The sequence below is a fragment of the Cavia porcellus genome, unplaced genomic scaffold (genome assembly GCF_034190915.1).
Source record: "Cavia porcellus strain 051 isolate PalLab524CR breed Dunkin Hartley unplaced genomic scaffold, mCavPor4.1 scaffold_10, whole genome shotgun sequence".
Lineage (NCBI taxonomy): Eukaryota > Metazoa > Chordata > Mammalia > Rodentia > Caviidae > Cavia > Cavia porcellus.
This window is the reverse complement of record NW_026947493.1, coordinates 80,152,116-80,169,730: the sequence shown is the minus strand read 5'-3', so window position 1 is coordinate 80,169,730 and position 17,615 is coordinate 80,152,116. Positions and strand designations below refer to the sequence as shown.

General features: G+C 42.6%; 1 protein-coding gene across 1 annotated transcript; it reads right to left on the bottom strand.

Annotated features, from left to right (window-relative positions):
- Positions 1-2,787: 2,787 nt before the first annotated feature.
- Utp23 (UTP23 small subunit processome component) lies at positions 2,788-9,297 on the bottom strand. The gene is made up of 3 exons (XM_003479847.5): positions 9,001-9,297; positions 4,634-4,808; positions 2,788-3,646 (listed from the first exon to the last, which is right to left on the bottom strand). The coding sequence occupies exons 1-3, from the start codon at positions 9,186-9,188 to the stop codon at positions 3,197-3,199; spliced, it is 813 nt and encodes a 270-aa protein (XP_003479895.1). The 5' UTR covers positions 9,189-9,297; the 3' UTR covers positions 2,788-3,196.
- Positions 9,298-17,615: the final 8,318 nt, after the last annotated feature.

Genomic DNA, 17,615 nt, shown 5'->3' with positions numbered 1-17,615 from the left:
TCGGAGGTGGCCAGATCTGGAGCATGGGATGCTGGGATTAAAGATGCCCCACCCGGATGTGAGCGCAGATACCCTGGATGGAAGGGACGGAAGGGGCTGCTGTGGCCACTGCTTGCCGCTTCGCTGCTTCACTGCCTCAGCCCCACCACCGGCTGCTTCTCCTCGGTGATGCTCCTCTGCGTCAGAGCCAGCCGACAGCAAAGTGAAACCTCTACAAAGTGTGAGCTACAGTGAGCTGTTCCCCCTTTAACTTTGGGGGTTGAGTATTCATCTCAGAAATGAGCAAAGTAACTAAGACACACCAGAAGCACAAGCAGAGCTGGAGGGCCCGCTTCGAAGATGGCTCACCCATACTGCTGGCAAATTGAGACTGGTGTCACAAGATGCTTCCTTTCCAGCCATAGGACAGATTTCCCTTGAGCTAAATACCCTCTCCACGGAGGTGATGGCTCCTCCCAGGGCAAGAAGAGATGCATGACACCATGTTTTTGTGACCCGAGTTAGAAGGTGCACACCATCACAATTTCTATTACATTAGTATACTGTGGATGGCACAGGTCAGTCCTATCCACTGTGGGTGAGGGTATCTGAGCTTATAAAGAAGGTAAAACTCACTGGGCACCCTCTAACACACTAGCTGCCACCACTCAGTCGTGTTTCCTTTGACCTCAGCGAGAACCTTAACTTGTCCTTTAATCTGCACAGTTTGCCTGCCACCTTGTTGGAGTGGTTCTCTATCAACTTTTACTATTGGATGTAGAAATACAGTACAAAGAGGCATCTTGGAGACGTCCCCAGATTGCAAAAATCATTGCTACTCTCTTCACGTTGCAGCAATCCAGTTCACACTTGGAAATCTGAATCAGTCGCCTCAGCCAAAAGAATAATTCCCTCCTCTGTCTGTCACTTCAGAAGCATAATAATCCCCAAATTAACTGGTGGCTATCGCGGCTTCCAAATGCACGGAACTGTTTCTCTGCACTTGGTAGAAACGTTCCTCCTGTGGAGACAACCTCACAGAGCTAAAGTCTGAAGGAAAGGAAGTAACCATGGTCTGAGTGGATTATAAAACAAAAGCAAGAGGATCTACTCTCCTGTTCCCACTGCTGAATTCCTGGACCCCACCTCCCCTGGCTGTGCAAGACACACCACAGATTGGTCTCTAGGTCGTATTTTATTAGACAGAGTCTGTTTTCAACGCACTGTCTCCACGCTGACATTGTGAGGTGTGTATAGACGAGTTGCTGAATTTTGACTTTTTGTAGCTTCCTCTCCAGCCCTGTCGTAGTCATAAAGCCTGACTGAAATACCAGTATACTCGGTCTTCCTACTGATCCAGTTTGCATAATGTCATCAGCATAGCGGGCCAGTGTGATGCTGTAGGAAATGTCAACATGATCGAGATCCCTCACAAACCAGAAATGGTGGCGCAGACCTGTAATCCCAGCACTCAGGATGCTGAGGCAGGAGGATCAATGCAAGTTCAAGGCCAGCCTGGGATACAAAGTGAGACCATGTCTCAAAAAGCCTAAATAAATAAATACTTAAGTAAAGATCTCTACAGATTTGACTTTGAGAGAGAATTGGTCAGCTGCCATAGGCACAGAGCAAGGCTGTGACTGCCCTCTGGACCCTGTCTGTCAAGAGAAACCAAAGCTGTCTTGGTAGTCCTAGCACATTGCTCAAGGAGGTAAGAGCATTTTCCATGTCAGGTTGAACAGATTTACTCCTGCGAAGATACTGTATCCGAAAAAGCTATAGCCAATGATCACCCTGACTTTAAAACACACACACACACACACACACACTCCTGAACGTCAAAGAGTATTTCAAGGTTCATCTACTTCCTGCCCAGACCCTTACAAGAATCAACACTTTTGCCTCATACAAGTACGTGATTATGATGATGGCGACCAAGATGAGGACAGTAACCTCTACAATTCCTCCAACAACATCCTATCTTTGGTTTGCTAGCCCGACAGGAAGGAGGAAGTCCGAGTTGCCCCTAGGCCATAAATGAGAACCAGTATGTGGACACGACCAGTTGCCGAGTGTCTAAGAATTCTATGGTTTGAACCTGGGAAAACCAAAGGTGGGCTCACAAAGCTGAGCCCACTGGACTGAAAGGGGATGTGAACTCACTTATCTGTCATCTGACCACCGTGAGGCCCTAATTCAATGGGGCATCAATGGATCAGAGGAACAAACTGAAACATGATCTGGTGGTATTCTGGCATTCTAGCAGGGAAAGAGAGCAGGTTTAGGGTCAGTAACACTAGTTAGGTATCTATTTGGGGTTTGCTTGGAGACAAGGTCATACTACGTTCAGACTGGCCATCACCTCACAGGGATCCTCCTACCTCAGCCTCCCAAGTGCTGGGATTATACTGTGCACCACCACACCCAGCATTTCATCTATCTTGTATATGGTTTCTAGGATTAAATGACTCTACACCTGTTGTACTATAGGCATACAGAAAACACTTTATCTGTCTCCTTTTTAACACTAAAGTATTCTACTAGACTCCTTAAGGAGTGTACACTTACGGTGTAAATTTTGTAGTCTGCACAAAGTAGTTTAAGAAATATTTTGAGTGCTTTGCCTAGCTTGAACCTAAACTGGTACTACTAATAAAAGATATCTTGTCATGGGCATCTTTTCTGAGTGGTAAAATTAATCAGCTGTAGAAAATGTGTGATGTACAAAGATTAAAATATGTACATGGATAATGAAAAAAGTTTAAGTACAATTTGCATTCTTGTAACAGAAAGTCAATAAACAATGGGTGGATCAAAAGGCAGCAGTCCATTTATATAATCTGGAAACATAAACTCCAAAATTTTTTTTACAATAGGGAAAAAACTCCAAAATTACTACAAGGGTTGAAAGAACCAGGTTCCTCTGAACGTTGAAATGGCACTGCATTGGGGGACGGGGTGTTTTTGGCCACAAGCCTTTTCGGACTGTTTGATTCTTAAAACTGTTTGCACATGGCATTTGGGGGCAACAGTGGGAGGGAGCAGAAGGAACAGAAGGAACCAATCCTTTTAAAGTGCAAAAGTGAGCACCACCACGTCCAAACGCAGCCACCCTTTTTATTGGTGAGCAGTTTTACACAGAAGTAGAAAGGTCAGCCCTCACTTACAAAAATAAACGTAGTCTTTCGTCATAAATACTCCCCAGCTTAACAACAGTTCACTTCTCACAGGTGGCGCCTCGGGCGGTGGCGGTGGCGGTGTCCGTGTCGGGAGCACCCTTCCCTCCCGGCTTCTGCTGCTCAGGCGGCCCCGCAGAGGCAGACCTGCTCCGGATTCGGACCCTTTTCCTTTTTCTCTTCTTTTCAGAAGCCAGAGAGGTTGCATCTGGTGCTTTTTTCTTTTTCTTCAAACAACTAAGAGGATTGGGGCCACTCACTCTCTTGCGTCTCTTCCGTCTTCTCCGCTCGGGGTTCTCCGTTAAGCCCTGCTCCTCTTTGAGGTGCTGTATACTTTCTTTCTCATGCACGGACACAAGCTGACCGGACTCCACGGCCTTTACAAAGGCGACTGTTCTGGGAGACGGTTTGTCCAAGACGATAGTGTTCTGAATGATAAACATCAGGGGAACGCCAGGTTTTTTCTTTACTTTCACAGATAAATTCTGATCCTATTAAAAAGAAAAACAGATTTAGTTCAACTATGTTAATGAAGTTACCTTCAATAGTTTCCTTGAAGGTGGTTATATGAAAAAGAGAAGATACCCTACATTTTATTTTTCCAATCAGTATCACTAAAGGGATGTACTTTCTGATAAAGAAAAACAAAAAACTGACCTTGACAGTGTGAGCACTGTAAGTATTTATCAGTATTCTACGGCCATAAATTATAAAGTAATGCAAAGGCCACTGTGTTCGGAGGCTTCCTTTGCTTCTACTCTTCAGATATTCTTTGTACAAAGAAGTCAGCTGAGGTGGCGTGCATCTGTAATCCCAGGAATCGAGAGGCTGAGGCAGGAGGATAGCCAGGGTTCAAAGCCAGCCTGGGCTACGTAGTTAAGTTTAAGACCAGTCTGAACTACAAACCAAGATCCTGCCTCAAAAGCCAACAATGTACAAAGAGGAGGCTGAAAGAAATAACAACTGAGTGGGAATCAGCTGATTCAGATTCTAGCTTCAGTTTTGCCTCTGTGGAATTTTACAATTTGGAAAGTATATTCAGGCAAATCCAGATCTATGTAAACTGAACAGAAATTTTTTGAGTCTCTTTTCTTTTGCATCCTGATCTTTTAAAGCCTACAACATTCCACTCCAGTCTGGAAGGAGATGAGCCATACTTTTTGAAAAGTAGGATGAATTACAGACACTCAAAGAGTTATGAACACAGAATACAAAATCCCTTGATGAATCATAAAACAAATCACATCTCTCCATCACTTTTCATTTGCAAAAAAGAAAACTTCAGTTAATGTCAAAAAACTCAACATACTTAAAGTTTTCTGTTCATATTCTTAGGTGACAGATGCTTTTACTGACTGCAAATTAAAAGCCTGTATTTTTAAGTATAAACACTTAACCAGTCACTTCCACTTAGTATTTGTCTGTGCCAAACAGCTTCATAGGAAAGGCAGCTAGGAACAGTTAGAGTAGCACATCACCTGTGTTGCCACAAAGTAATGGTGCGGGTTCCCCTCTTCAGTCATGGAGAGCAGACAGTCGGACCCACTCGCTGCATGCTTGAAATGAGGACAGTTTCGAACCTGGCACTTCTGCGCGATTAGCTTTGCCCCATACAAGTCCTTCCCCAGGGTCTCTAACTCCTTTAACACACATCTGCGGAGGAAAAAGGCCATTAGTGGCTCATAGTTGTAACACAATTCCTTTTGTTTACTTGAATCAAATATAAAACAGAATACTTAAACTTTTAAAATATAAAACATAAACTGTATTGTGAATTTGTCATACAAAAACAAACTTGGAAAGTGCATGTACCAGGTGTCCGTAATCCTAACACTCAGGAGGTTGAGGCAGGAAGATCACTGAAAGTGTGAAGCCAGCCTGGGCCACACAGTGAGGTCCTGTCTCAAAACACCAAAATAAAAAAAAAGAAAGAAAGAAAATGAGGTACCAAGTAGAAAGACCAAAATGAATGCTAACATTTACTGAGCACGTATTATGTGCCAGGCAGCAAGCAAATTCTCTTCACATAAATTCCTGTTTAATCTCAAAATAACACATGAAATCAGGTGCTTACCTCTTCACATAAATTCCTGTTTAATCTCAAAATAACACATGAAATCAGGTGCTTACCTTATACTTATACTTTCGAGCACCCCACTTTGAGGTTTCAAGTACAAGCTCAAACGCAGCCAGGGATATAGTTCAGCAGTACAAGGGCTGCTTGGGAAGTGCAATGCCCAGAGTTTGAACCCCGGTACAAGAAAAATAAATGAAATGCTCAAATGGAAATTAGTAAGTCGGGGGGCTGAAAGATGAATCCAACTAGTTTGACAACAGATTCCTTACACCAACCACAAGGCAATAAACTTCTACATCAAGTAGAAACGTGAACACTTTCAATTCAGAGAAGTAAAATTTCTCAAATCATCAAGTTGTTTAAAAACAATCAAAATCTCTTTTCAATTCGCACTTTCATATTAACATAAGGCAACGTTTCTCAAAAATACCATCCATAAGGGACTCAAGTCAGAAGGGCAGAGTCATATTAAACTGCATTAATTTCTAACTCCTCTCTTGTCTCAAACTCTGCACCCTTACACAGAAAGGAGCCAAAAACAGTTGGCCCACATAGCCTTGTGGGAAAGAAAGGGTTCCTGGTCCCCCACAGACAATTAAATCTGGGAAGTCCCTCCTATAAAACACCAGTCTTTGCATTAGTCTGCACAAATCACCCTGTATACTTTATTTAAATCATTCTTGTTAAGGAGCAGTGGAAGCTGGAAAGTGACCTAGGGCATGAACCAGAGGTGACCCTACCAGAAAACTAAGGGCTCCTGGTCAGCCATGTAAAGTTGCTACAGCCCAGGAAAATACCAAGTCCCCCAGACAGTCCAAGCAATGGGTTGCTAGGCAGCCAGTAGGGTGAAATTAACATCATCCTTCCCAGGATATAAATAAACATGCTGCAGTGGCTGAGCAGTTCTTTTCCTCCCATCAGGAGAGTAAGGGCTCTAAGTGACCTCAGCTTTGTCTCTTTTATTTTTCTCAGCCTCTCGAGGTCCTTAACCCCAAGAACCTGAGGAGCCCGACGGGTTGCGACATATTCTGGACTACTTAATACCTAATACCGTACAGTGTAAATTATATGAGGTTGTAACACTCATGGTTTAGGGAAGAATGATCGAAGGTCATAATGTGGGGTTTTTTTCCCCTCTAGTACTTTCTTTTATTTGCAGTTAGTTGAATCACAAATGCAGAACTAATGGATGTGGAGAGTCACTTGTATTAGTATTTTAATAAAACTTCTCAGGGGCCAGAGATTTAGCTCAGTGGTGTAAGTGCCTGCCTGGCAAGCGCGAGGTCGTGAGTTCGGATCCCTGGCACCAAAAAATAAATAAGTAATAAAATTCCTCAGATCCTTCCTCCCACCCACTTAGAAAAAATTTTACGACAATCGTTGAGCCAAAGATTTCTTCAACTCTAGCCGATTTTGCCAGATCCTTCCCTGTCTCGTCCCCTTTATCACCTGTCTTTTTAAGAAAAAAGACTTGGCTTTTTTCCAGTTACAGTCCTGAACTGTTTGTAGGATTGTGGACCACTTACAAACTTTGCCTATAGGTGACCTGTCATTAGCTCTTTAAATTTACCAAGTTCAAAGTCCAACCACTTTTTTCCTAAACGTCTCCTCCAGGACTTGCTACCTTTCTGAAATTACATCGTGACTAGTCCGATCTATCTCAGTAAAGTCTGCTTGCAGAAATTGTGGGTGTCTGCCTTGCATCTCCCAGGTTCAAGCTCCCTCTACTTCCTGACTGGGCAACTACCAAGTCAGTTTGCTGGTCTTTGCTCTTTTACCCTTTGTGTTACTGCAGGTATCTCTTCTAAACAGGTGTGGTAACATTCTGCTGTTGCACTCTGTCAATCAAATAGACTTCTCTTCAAACCTCAATGTAAGTAAACCCTCTAGCCCTGTGGTGGTGAACCTGTGGTATGCATGTTTTTTTTTTTTTTTTCTTTTAAGACAAAACATGTGAATGTATCAATTGTCTTTTCTAACCTAAAATCTCAGTATTCACCTTTAACTGCAGAGTTGGCCCTTTGCAATATATAAGTGGGTTCCATGCTTTGAGTTACAGTTTGGGCACTGTAGATGGCTCACCACACTGCTCTGGACCTAACTACTAGTGGCCAACAATTACACTGAACTGAAAAACAAATGACCTGATTCTTAAAACTGACAGAGTATAGTATGCTCTAAAATAACTTCCTGTAAAGGGGGCAGCAGGGGAAATACCAATATGTAAGATGGGCTATGCTGACATCTGTGTATTTTAGCGTATGTGCTGCCGAAATGAACACAGACAACTGTAAAATCTGGGTGATAGGTGCTCCACTTTATTATTCTACTTTTGTGTTTGAAAAACCCCAAAACATTTTGAGGAAATTAAAAAAGAAAAAAGTGCAGAATGTTCAGTCAGTATTTCTCAACTGTCCCATTAAAATGTCACTATTTCCATGGCACACAGGGGTAGAGGCACAAACAGGAGCCAGAAAAAAACAATTTAAGGGTGTCGGCTACCCAAGGCCTTGTTGGGCAGCACCACAGGTGAAGGGGATCAAAATTTTGAGTATCTGTACAACCCACTGCATGAAGAATTCTGAATATGGAAAATTTGTTTGTGGCGTACTGTTCTGTAACAAAAGCAAACTATTAGCCTAGTGCATATATTGAAAGCCATGTGCAAGTCTGTAAAGAAGTCAACGGGTAAAACAGCACATGTTAACTGTTTACTTGTAAGGACTGTAGAGTTGTAATTTTTTTTTTTTTGCCTTTTAAAACTAAATATTAAACAAAGGGGGGGGTTTACTAAATTTCTGGATAGTTCTCGATCTAATCCCATTTACCCTTTTCCTAGTTTCATTTCTAATTATTCTCTGTGTAGTATCCTGTCCCACCCTCATTTCATTGTTCAACTCTGTGTTCAATGAGTCTCCAAAACAAGGAATGTCACACCATTCTTTCAAAATAATCTTTCCCCTCAGAACTGCACGAAACAAAGGGCTCTGAAGTCATGTCCTCTATGAAATCTTCCATAATTCCCTCCTCTCTCTTTTGCCGCCAACACAATGCTCCATCTCAAGTGTTCCCACACTTAGACGAAGTGGGAAAACGTTAGATCTGGGACCAAAAACGTCCACTGCAGGTTGCCTATGAACCTGATAAGCCAGGATGGCGGGGATTTTGTTCTGGTATCCCCAGGGCCTGGAGCAGTGCTTGCCAAAGGGTCTGTAAAAAAACATAGCTGAATAAAATATGGGGTAAACTTCTTACTCTCCAGTTTTGACTTCTTTCCTTGGGAACTGAAGACGCTACCATACAGGAAAGTTGTGAGGCTCGAATTTTTTTGGTTTAAACTGGAAAAAGTAGAGGGCTTAGTTTTAGAAACTAGAAAATGCACTAGGTTCACTACACCTCACTTGACCTTACATCAACTACGTATGGTACACAGTTCTATTTTATAACTGAGCTACCTGAAACTCAGAGATTAACTTGCCCAAAATCAGACAGGTGGTGAAACTGGGACTAATACACGAAGGTCAACTCTTGTTCTAATTGGCCAGGCTACAGTCATGTGACGCAAACCCTTGTTCTAATTGGTCGGTCTATAGACACGTGATATAACAGGCCCAATGAGAACGTACAAGCCCAACTTCCTTAGGTCAGCACCTGTCAGTCAACTCCTGGATGGCAGGACACTGACGCCCCAAATGCTCATCCAGCAGTGGCCTTGTCCCTAGTACCCGCGTCAGAAGCGCAGCGGCCGTCCCCGCCCCGTGGACCCACCTGGTCGTGCACAACTGTGTCTCCCCCATCAGATAGCGGGGCAGCTGCTCCCGCAGCTGGATGCGACCCCGCAGCGCCGCCTGACAGAAAGTGCCGTCCAGCAGAATCTGGTACGGCTCCCGGACACCGAAATTGTTGCGAAAGAAGGCAAGATGCTTCTTGGCGTGTTTCTGCCTAGTGATCTTCATTCTTGATTCAGACTGACTGAGCTCACTGGACCAGGAAGCGGTCGCGCCGCTTTAGACACGCTTTGATACTGGCACTGCAGACTCCTCCAGGAAATGAACCAGCCTTGGCCCGGAAGTACACGCCCCCGCTTGTCCCGGTTTGACCTCTCCCCTTACGTCTCTCCCAGATGAGCCCAGGCTCTGACCATTGGTGCGCGCTTTAAGAGGCGGGCTGTCGGAGGCGGAGCCTGAGCCTGCGCGGGAAAACCGCTGGGGTGCGCAGTTTCGCTCCGGGGCGCACGATTTTTCTCATGGAATTAGTCTTGACCCGGTTTCATTTAGTTCTTTTACCTGGCACTTAGCAAACCCTTAAAAAACCTGCGATCTAAGAATCAGTGATCTTTGTTGAACCTTAATATGTTCCAGAAACTGTCCAAAGCGACTGACCCTACATTATTGCCTTCAATATTTGCAATTGAGGGAATCAGAGGAGCCGATATTGGAGAAGCTCGGCGGGGCCGGTGTGTACGGGTTTCTTTACCATAAAAAAGCGGAGCGCCAAATGTTTATTAAAGCCCGTGGCTCTTAGTATCTTAGGAACCCAGGTCGCCTGCCTTAAGTTCACCCGATCTTACTACACCTGGGTGGGAGTAAACCCCCTTCGGAAGCCGATTGTCAGGGAAAGGCCCCTGCGATGCCTCGCCTCCTCCCTCTCCTCTGATCCAAGCTTGGACTTGTGTCAAGGAACTCCAGGGCGCTCCGTTTCTGAGCGATCAGAATCCTTAAACTTGAGGTCCTCGGTTTGCTACAGCCTTGGGCCACTCAGAGAGGGATGAGTGCGGCTTTCTTGCTGTCAAGGTGGCTGCAGGTCTGGCTCCTTTTTTTAAAAAGCTGCTTTGGTTTGGTTTGGTTTGGTTTGGTCTCTTTGAGACAGGGTCTCGCTATACAGTTCAGGCTGGCCTTGAGCTCCCCTTTTAACCCAGGCTGGTCTCGAACCTGCAATGATCCTCCTGCCTCAGCCTCCCGAGGGCTGGGATTACAAGCTTTAAAAGAGCCTTATATCCATAAATTGTGATATCGAGAAACTACCGCCTGCGGGAATATCAGGAAGGTACAAAGCTGATGGAAGTATTAGAAAGGTCTTGGTCAGTTTGATTAATGACCAATGAATCAAAGAATTTCTAGAGTTCCCTGGTAGAGAATCTACTTTAAGGTAAAATAAAGGGAAGTGTGGATTTTGAATACTTGTCTTGGCCTGGAATCTGTCCCAGATCTAGTTTTGGCTAAAGATTGAAAGAGCCATAAGAGAAAAGATGATTTACAATGTGACTGAAAAGTATTGTTTGCATTTGGAGTTTTATTTCAATATATAGGTTATAAAATGGAAACTAAGCTTTTCTATGATTTTGGCTTTGAGCTGGGTCCCAACACCACTCTTAGATGGCTGCTTCCACTTAACTGAAACATAAGTTTAGGAGTCGGAAGCCATAAAAACCATTGTAGATTTGGATTTGTGACCCTTGAATATAATTGCTCACTACTTTCTGATCTGAATCCTCTATCGTTTTTCACCAATCCACCTCTGACCAATAAAAAAAACTGGGATAACATAATAATAATAATATGTTATCTAGGAAACACACGGTAACAAACTACTGTGTATCTTTTAGCAACATTCCTGTATTCCCCTATTAATATATGTATATGTATACTCTACCTCACTACCCTATGAAAACTGCTGAAACGTTTTTATAAATAGGCTTGATACTTTTCCATAACAAGAAATATGTGGTACACCACTAGAAACTTAGTAACATTCTGGGTTATTGTTCTTATTTTAATTTCCTAAAGCTACACCATTTTTTTCAAGCTTGACATACACAATGGCAATTTGTACCATTGTGCTTGTGGAAATCTGAAGGCTGATTATGATGGTTTAAGACCAAATTTAAGATTTCTATGACTGCAGTGTGTTAAGCTTGGACCCTGGGCATGTAGAAGAAACTTTTACTGCCCGGTTTTGATTCAGAACAAATCCTGAGGGAGTATACTAAAGTAGTCTACCCTAGAGGATATGTTCTATGACCCCACAGCTGTGGATGCCTGACTGTGGATTATCCATATGTATCATTTTTTCCTGTGCATGCATACTGCCTATCATAAAGTTCCATTTTGTAAACTCATCACAGTTGGAGATTAACAATAATAATAATAAAATTGGAAAACTATAGCAATGCACTGTAATAAAAATTATGTGAATTTAGGCTCTCAAAATATTTCCCTGTACTATAGACATTAACAACCTCAATATCCAATTCTTTTCATTCCTTATTGAGAACACTCCTACTAAGCAATTGATGGGCTAAACCTAGTAGTTTACACAGCATTTAAAGAAGTACGCCTGGGTCATTATTATGTTCCTGGGTGACCTTTGCAGTAAAGGTCACTGTTCACCCAGCATGAGAGTTTCATGAAGTGGTTCACGTCATACATTTTGGTCCAGATTCCAGATGACACAGTAATAGCAAATCAATACTTGGACATGACAAAAGCAAAAGTCAAATATTGCCATTATTGAGCGAACTATTTGGATTTAAATTTAAATTAAAAATTTTGAAAAGTTTATTACATCATTATTAAAAATTTTAATAGGCACTGAAAACTGTTTTGACCTTGTAGTGCAGGAAAAATGATGCCTTAGTATTGCTGGCCATGAGAGGTTTTTTTTCCCCTCAGGTTACTACGCTAGACATTTTCTATGCCAAATAAACATTTGCATTCAACTGGGATAGGTAGAGAACTAATTAATTTGTTTTATTTTTAATATGTATCATGTTCTTTATTATATCTGAATCAAGTATAATTTATAAAGTGATTCTTGAGATACATGATTGAGACTTTTTTTCATAAAATTTTGATGAAGCCAAGTTGACCTGAGAATGATTTATTCTTGAAAGGTGTGGCTGATTCGCAAACAGGACTTTTTCATGAAAGATTCATGGCCTAAATGGAATTAAATAGGTAAACATTAAATACAATTCATAAAGGATATTTTGTTTTATTTCATAAATGTAGGTGTAATTTTGTTTAATTTAGTAAACATTAAATAATACATTGATGATATCTATTGTAATGTTATTCTACCTTATAATCATAAATATTTATAAACATTTGTAAGCATTCATTAGCTCAAAGTGGGTACCATGTTCTTTCTAAACCATCTAGCTAACATGTTCTCCAAATAAATAATTTAGCTAAATAAATATGTATTTTAAAATGAATTAGGTAAACTACTTTATACTGATGTCTTTGTCCTGATGGTAAACTCCTGCATAGATTGCTTTACTTGTAAAGTGCCATGTAAATTAGAAGATATTCTTATGTTTTCAAAAACAATTTTTGTTTTCCACATTACAAAAGTAACATGTACCTGTTATAACAATGGGATAACATAATAATAATGTGTTAGCTAGGAAACACATGGTAACAAACTACTGTGTATCTTTCAGCAACATTCTATATTCCAGTATTAATATATCATATATATACATATACTCTCAGGTCAGGTTGTCCACACCTGCAATCCCTGCTTTTTGGGAAGCTTACGCACAAGGATTACAAGTTCAAAGCCACCCTAGGCAACTTGGTGAAACCTTGCCTCAAAAAAACTCTGGGAATCAGGAGGTAGGGTCATTGAATTGTTGAGTGCTTGTTCAGCACGTGTGATGTCCTGGGTTCAATGCCACAAGTTAAAAAAATTATTTTCCAAAATTAAATTCTATATGACCACTTCTGTGCGTTTTGCTTTTCTCATCTAAGACTGCTCCTAGGAACCTCCTTGGACACCGCCCCACCCCAAGCCAGTGGGCAGAGCTCCCATTCATTATTTTTAAAGGTTGCAGGACATTTCCCCCAAAACCACCACAGGTAATAGACATGACACAGCCGTCCGTTTCTATTCACTGTCTTCTCTCTTACAGTAATATAATCCTGATTTTTATTCTGAACAGTAATGTGAACAGATACAAGAATCAGTTCTCCAAATCCCTGTGCTGATAGTCACAAACATATGATGAAGTTGTAGCCGAAGATACGTCTGATATAAGGAGAGGAAGACTACTAACGGAAACAGGTGCCCCTGGGTTTTATATTGAAACACTGTTTGATCAACATTAGCTGGTGTTCACCAACACAATTGCCTTTCCTTTGAACAGGCACAAAAATCCCATTGCTGTATTTTCTTTAAAAGGTAGAATGTTTTCAAAACAAAATATATGAAATCCTTTTTACACTCTACAGAGGCTATTTTGATATTTGTGCCTTTTGAAAAATGTGAGACATTTGATTTGATGGCACATGCCTGTGATGCCACCACTCAGGAGGCTGAGACAGGAGGATCATTGTAGGTTTGAGCCCAGCCTGGGCTACAAAATGAGCTCAAAGCCAGCCTGAACTGCATCGTGAGGCTGTGTCTCAAAAAGACGAAAAACAAATTTTGATTGAAATTTGGTATGTCAGTGGGATGAATCTCCCAGTGAGAAAAGTTTGTAAAGTAAGACCCCCATATACTGAGACAAGGAACAGGGGGGAGACATTAGTGTCATGCAGATGTCAATTAGACAAACCAAGCACAACCTCCGTGTTTTAGCCCTGTTGGTACCAGTGAGCTCTTTCTCTGGTCAAATGACAAAGGAGCAACTACAAAAACACAAAAGGAAAACAAAACAGAAGGATAAGCAAAGCAGAGGCTGTCTGTTAGACAAAGGCTTCAAGGGATTTCTGTTTGTCAAGGACGTTTTAAAACCAGAGAGTAGCCAGGAAATGTCCACCATTGAGTATCAGGTGACTCTCGTCTGGTGAAGATAGAAGTGGACCAGCGAAATCCCTGTAATAGTCTGGGTGAAGTCACACAGGGGATCCTGCCACGGGGGGTGAATTGAAAGGGATTCGGTGTTTCACGACCACCAAGTCGGACAGTACCCTGCACGGGCATTGCATCACACGTGTGTACCAGTAATGACATGGTGAAAAGCAGTTAGTAGAGAACAGCAAAGAGCCACGAAGTATCAGCAGTAAAAGGCACTGTTTTACTTTGATACAATGCACACTGCCGCTTGAGGTTCAAATACCGGAAACTGGTAGAGTTTCATAGTATACGGGGTCATTCATTTCAACCTATCAAAGCGTTTTCGAAGATTAATGATTCCTTACAAAATTACTTTAGGCAAGTAAATATTATTACTGTTACTTGAAGGAGGTGAAAGACTGGAAATGTTGTCAGATTAAAGCTTTAAAAGAATTTTTAAAAGATGTTATTTATTTATACTGAGCAAAATGTTGAAGACATCTCTTTCATTCATGGTTTCACATATATTTTTAAGCAATAAAAGAACTTCAACGCAGCAACTGGACTCCTGGGAGCAAGAAAGAAATTGAATATGCTTTTAATAATCCAGTAGAATATTAGTTTAAAGCCCAGTATTTTATAACCAAATTGCAGTGATACAAGATAGTAATTACATGGTTATAAAAATAAAAATCACTCAACTTTTTTGAGTGCATGATCACTCTTGTAAGATTAGTTGATTAAGCCATAAATCAAAATGTTGGGATGAAAAAGTTAGCTGTCATTTTAAAAATTATTACTTTACCAAATATTTGTAAAATGCCCACATGCTGAGTCTACATATAAGCGAGTATCATTTTCTTTTCATTGGCTCTGAATTTGCCCTCTGCATTGTTCTTTTCTGGAAACTGAAGAACTCACACACACAGCTTCAAATTAAACCTCCTGTGGTCTCCTCTGTAGACAGCCCAAAAGGAGACGCGGCATTTACTTCGATCCCAGTCTGAGTAAAGATGGGGACTTTTCTACTGTTGGGGGAGAGGTTTTCTTGTAATAAACAACAAAAGGATGGATAGATCAGTTGTTACCGGAGGTTATTTTGAGATTATAATAGTAGTCTCTAGACACAAACAAAACATTGCAAAATACAGTTAAGAGAATAGTAAAGACGTCCAGGCAGTCTTTTTTCTCTTTCTTTTCCTTTCCCCTGTCTTCCCCTCCCTCCCCTCTCTCCCCTCCCCTCCCCTCCCCTCCCCTTCCCTTCTCTTTCCTGCCCTCCTTCCCTCCCTGTTTTCTCTCCCTTCCTCCCTCCCTGTTCCCGTCTTTCTTCCTCCCTGGATCAGGTCACACTACGTTGCTCAGGCCCACCTGGAACTCTCGGTGCTTTCTCCCCAAACTTCTGAGCAGCTGCGGTTACTGGCCCATACCTCACTAACTGCCATGATTTAAGGTTGTTTTGTTTCGATCTTGTCTGGTTTTGTGGTGTCACCGGGGACTGAACCCAGGGCCTTTGCACTGAGCTATCTCCCTAGCCCATTTTATATTTTATTTTTGAGCGGGTCTCTCTGAATTGCCACATTGCCCGGGCTGGGCTTGGACTTGCAGCCCTCCCGGAGTCTGGGTGCTGCTCCACGCCCAGCCTGCCGTCCTGTAGACCCGCAGTCACATGAGAGTGCAGCGCCTCCTGTTCACGACAATTAAAATTGATCTTTCCTGCTTGCCAGTTTCTTGTTTGTTGCTCTCCGCCCAGCGCACTACGGAGGAAATCCTGGTCAAGTGTAGGCCAAGTCCTTCCCAGCTTCTGCTATAAACGAGAGCAGCGCCTGAATGACACGCTGCTTTCATGCCTCTTAACACACTCCGCAGGTTCTTGTGTCCTCTTTATCAACATCAGCAATAGGCTGGGGTGCAGGCAGGACCACTGCTGCTGGCTGCTGTGCAGGGTCTCTCAGGGCTAACCTTGCCCACCTGGCTTCACCATCAAGCAAAACTTCTGGTGTCTTCCACCCAATGCTAACGGCACTGCTTGTGGCACTAGGAGCAACTCAAGCGTTGGGTTTAGTGCAGGAAGCAGGTCATGGAGGGTGAGTCCTTGTGGAAGCACAGCCCCTCTTTCCCTGTCTCTTTGCCTCCCAGCAGCCATGAGGTAAACAGGCTTCCTCTGCACGTGTCTCTTCTCTGCACCTAAAGTAGCAGGCCACTTGACTGTGAGACAAAATCTCTGAAACCACAGCCATTGTAAACCTTTCCACTTTTTAAGTTGTCTATCTCAGGTATTTTGTAACAGTGACTAAAAAGGGACTGACACATTGTCTTTTGTCTCTGCTAGTTAACTACACTTAGTTAATTATGGCCCCACCATGTAGGGAGGAATAAGATGACACGGGTATTGATATTTCCTCCCTTTTCTTTTGAGTGAAAGTTTCAGCTCCTTTCTCATGAAGAGTGGTGTCATAGGGCAAATGTCCTAATTTTCTCTAGATCTGGCTATCTGTGACTCATCTGATGTTCTGGGAGACACCATAACCATTGCATAAAAAGCTAACCTTTTCAAGGAAACAGATGATGGCAATGAACAGTTGCTCTTTTTCAGATTAGAAAAATAAAGAAAGAAAGAAAGAAAGAGAGAGAGAGAAAAAGGAAGATGTCTGAGCCCCTTTTCCAGAGCACAATATGCAGAGAAAAGAATGCACACTACTTCCATGACCTCTTGCTGAAACTTTCTTTGTTTGCAAATGGTGCAACTTTGCTTGTATGATTTCTAAGGGCTCCCAGAGAGGATTCCCACATGGGCTGCCTGTCAGGAATGTGCAGGAACAGGGAACGGCAGGGTCAGGTCACTCTTCATCCAGGCCTCTCTCGCCAAGGCAGAGATAGATGCAGACTTGGTTCTAAGAGGTTGGCGCTGGGCTCCGGGTCTCTCAGCTCCATCACTTCCCGGTCTGGGCCCAGCACCATCAGACAGATGCTCAGAGGACGCTTGCCTTCCAAGGAGCTCTACAAGCAGACCACGACCTTGCAGGAATAAACTGATATTCAAAAAAAATCCTCCAAGGACAACATGGAAACAAAACAAAGATTTTGTAAATGGGGAGAGGCGGAGGGGTTAAAGGGAGGGTCAGGAATGGGGAAAAAGTAAAAAAAAAGACAGGAAAAAGAACCCAAGTTATATCATGTACAGGTACAAATTCTCTATGATGAATGTGATTGTTAGGTGCATCTAAAATGTACCAATAAAATCCTATTTTAAAAAATCCTTTGGCTCATCCAAATACTGAGTAGGCAGAAAGCAACGTTTAAAGAATGTGTCTGGCACGTCTTCAGCTCTTGGTTCTTTTGCTCTGTTGGCCTGAAGGGTTTGAGTGAGCAGCCACGCTGGCTGGCTCCGAGGCACAGATAGACGGCCACAGCCTGGCTTGCACGGCTGTGATCCTGGTGGGGAGAGCAGAGCAGCCGGACCCTTTGTTTTCTCCCCGCTTGGCTTAGGGACCACAGCCGGCCTCTGCTCCTGCCCCAGGGGTGTCACACAGGCGCAGGGGGGGCCGGCCCTTTACTAACTTTGAAATATTTCCAGAAAATATAGAAGTGCACTAAAATCTTTT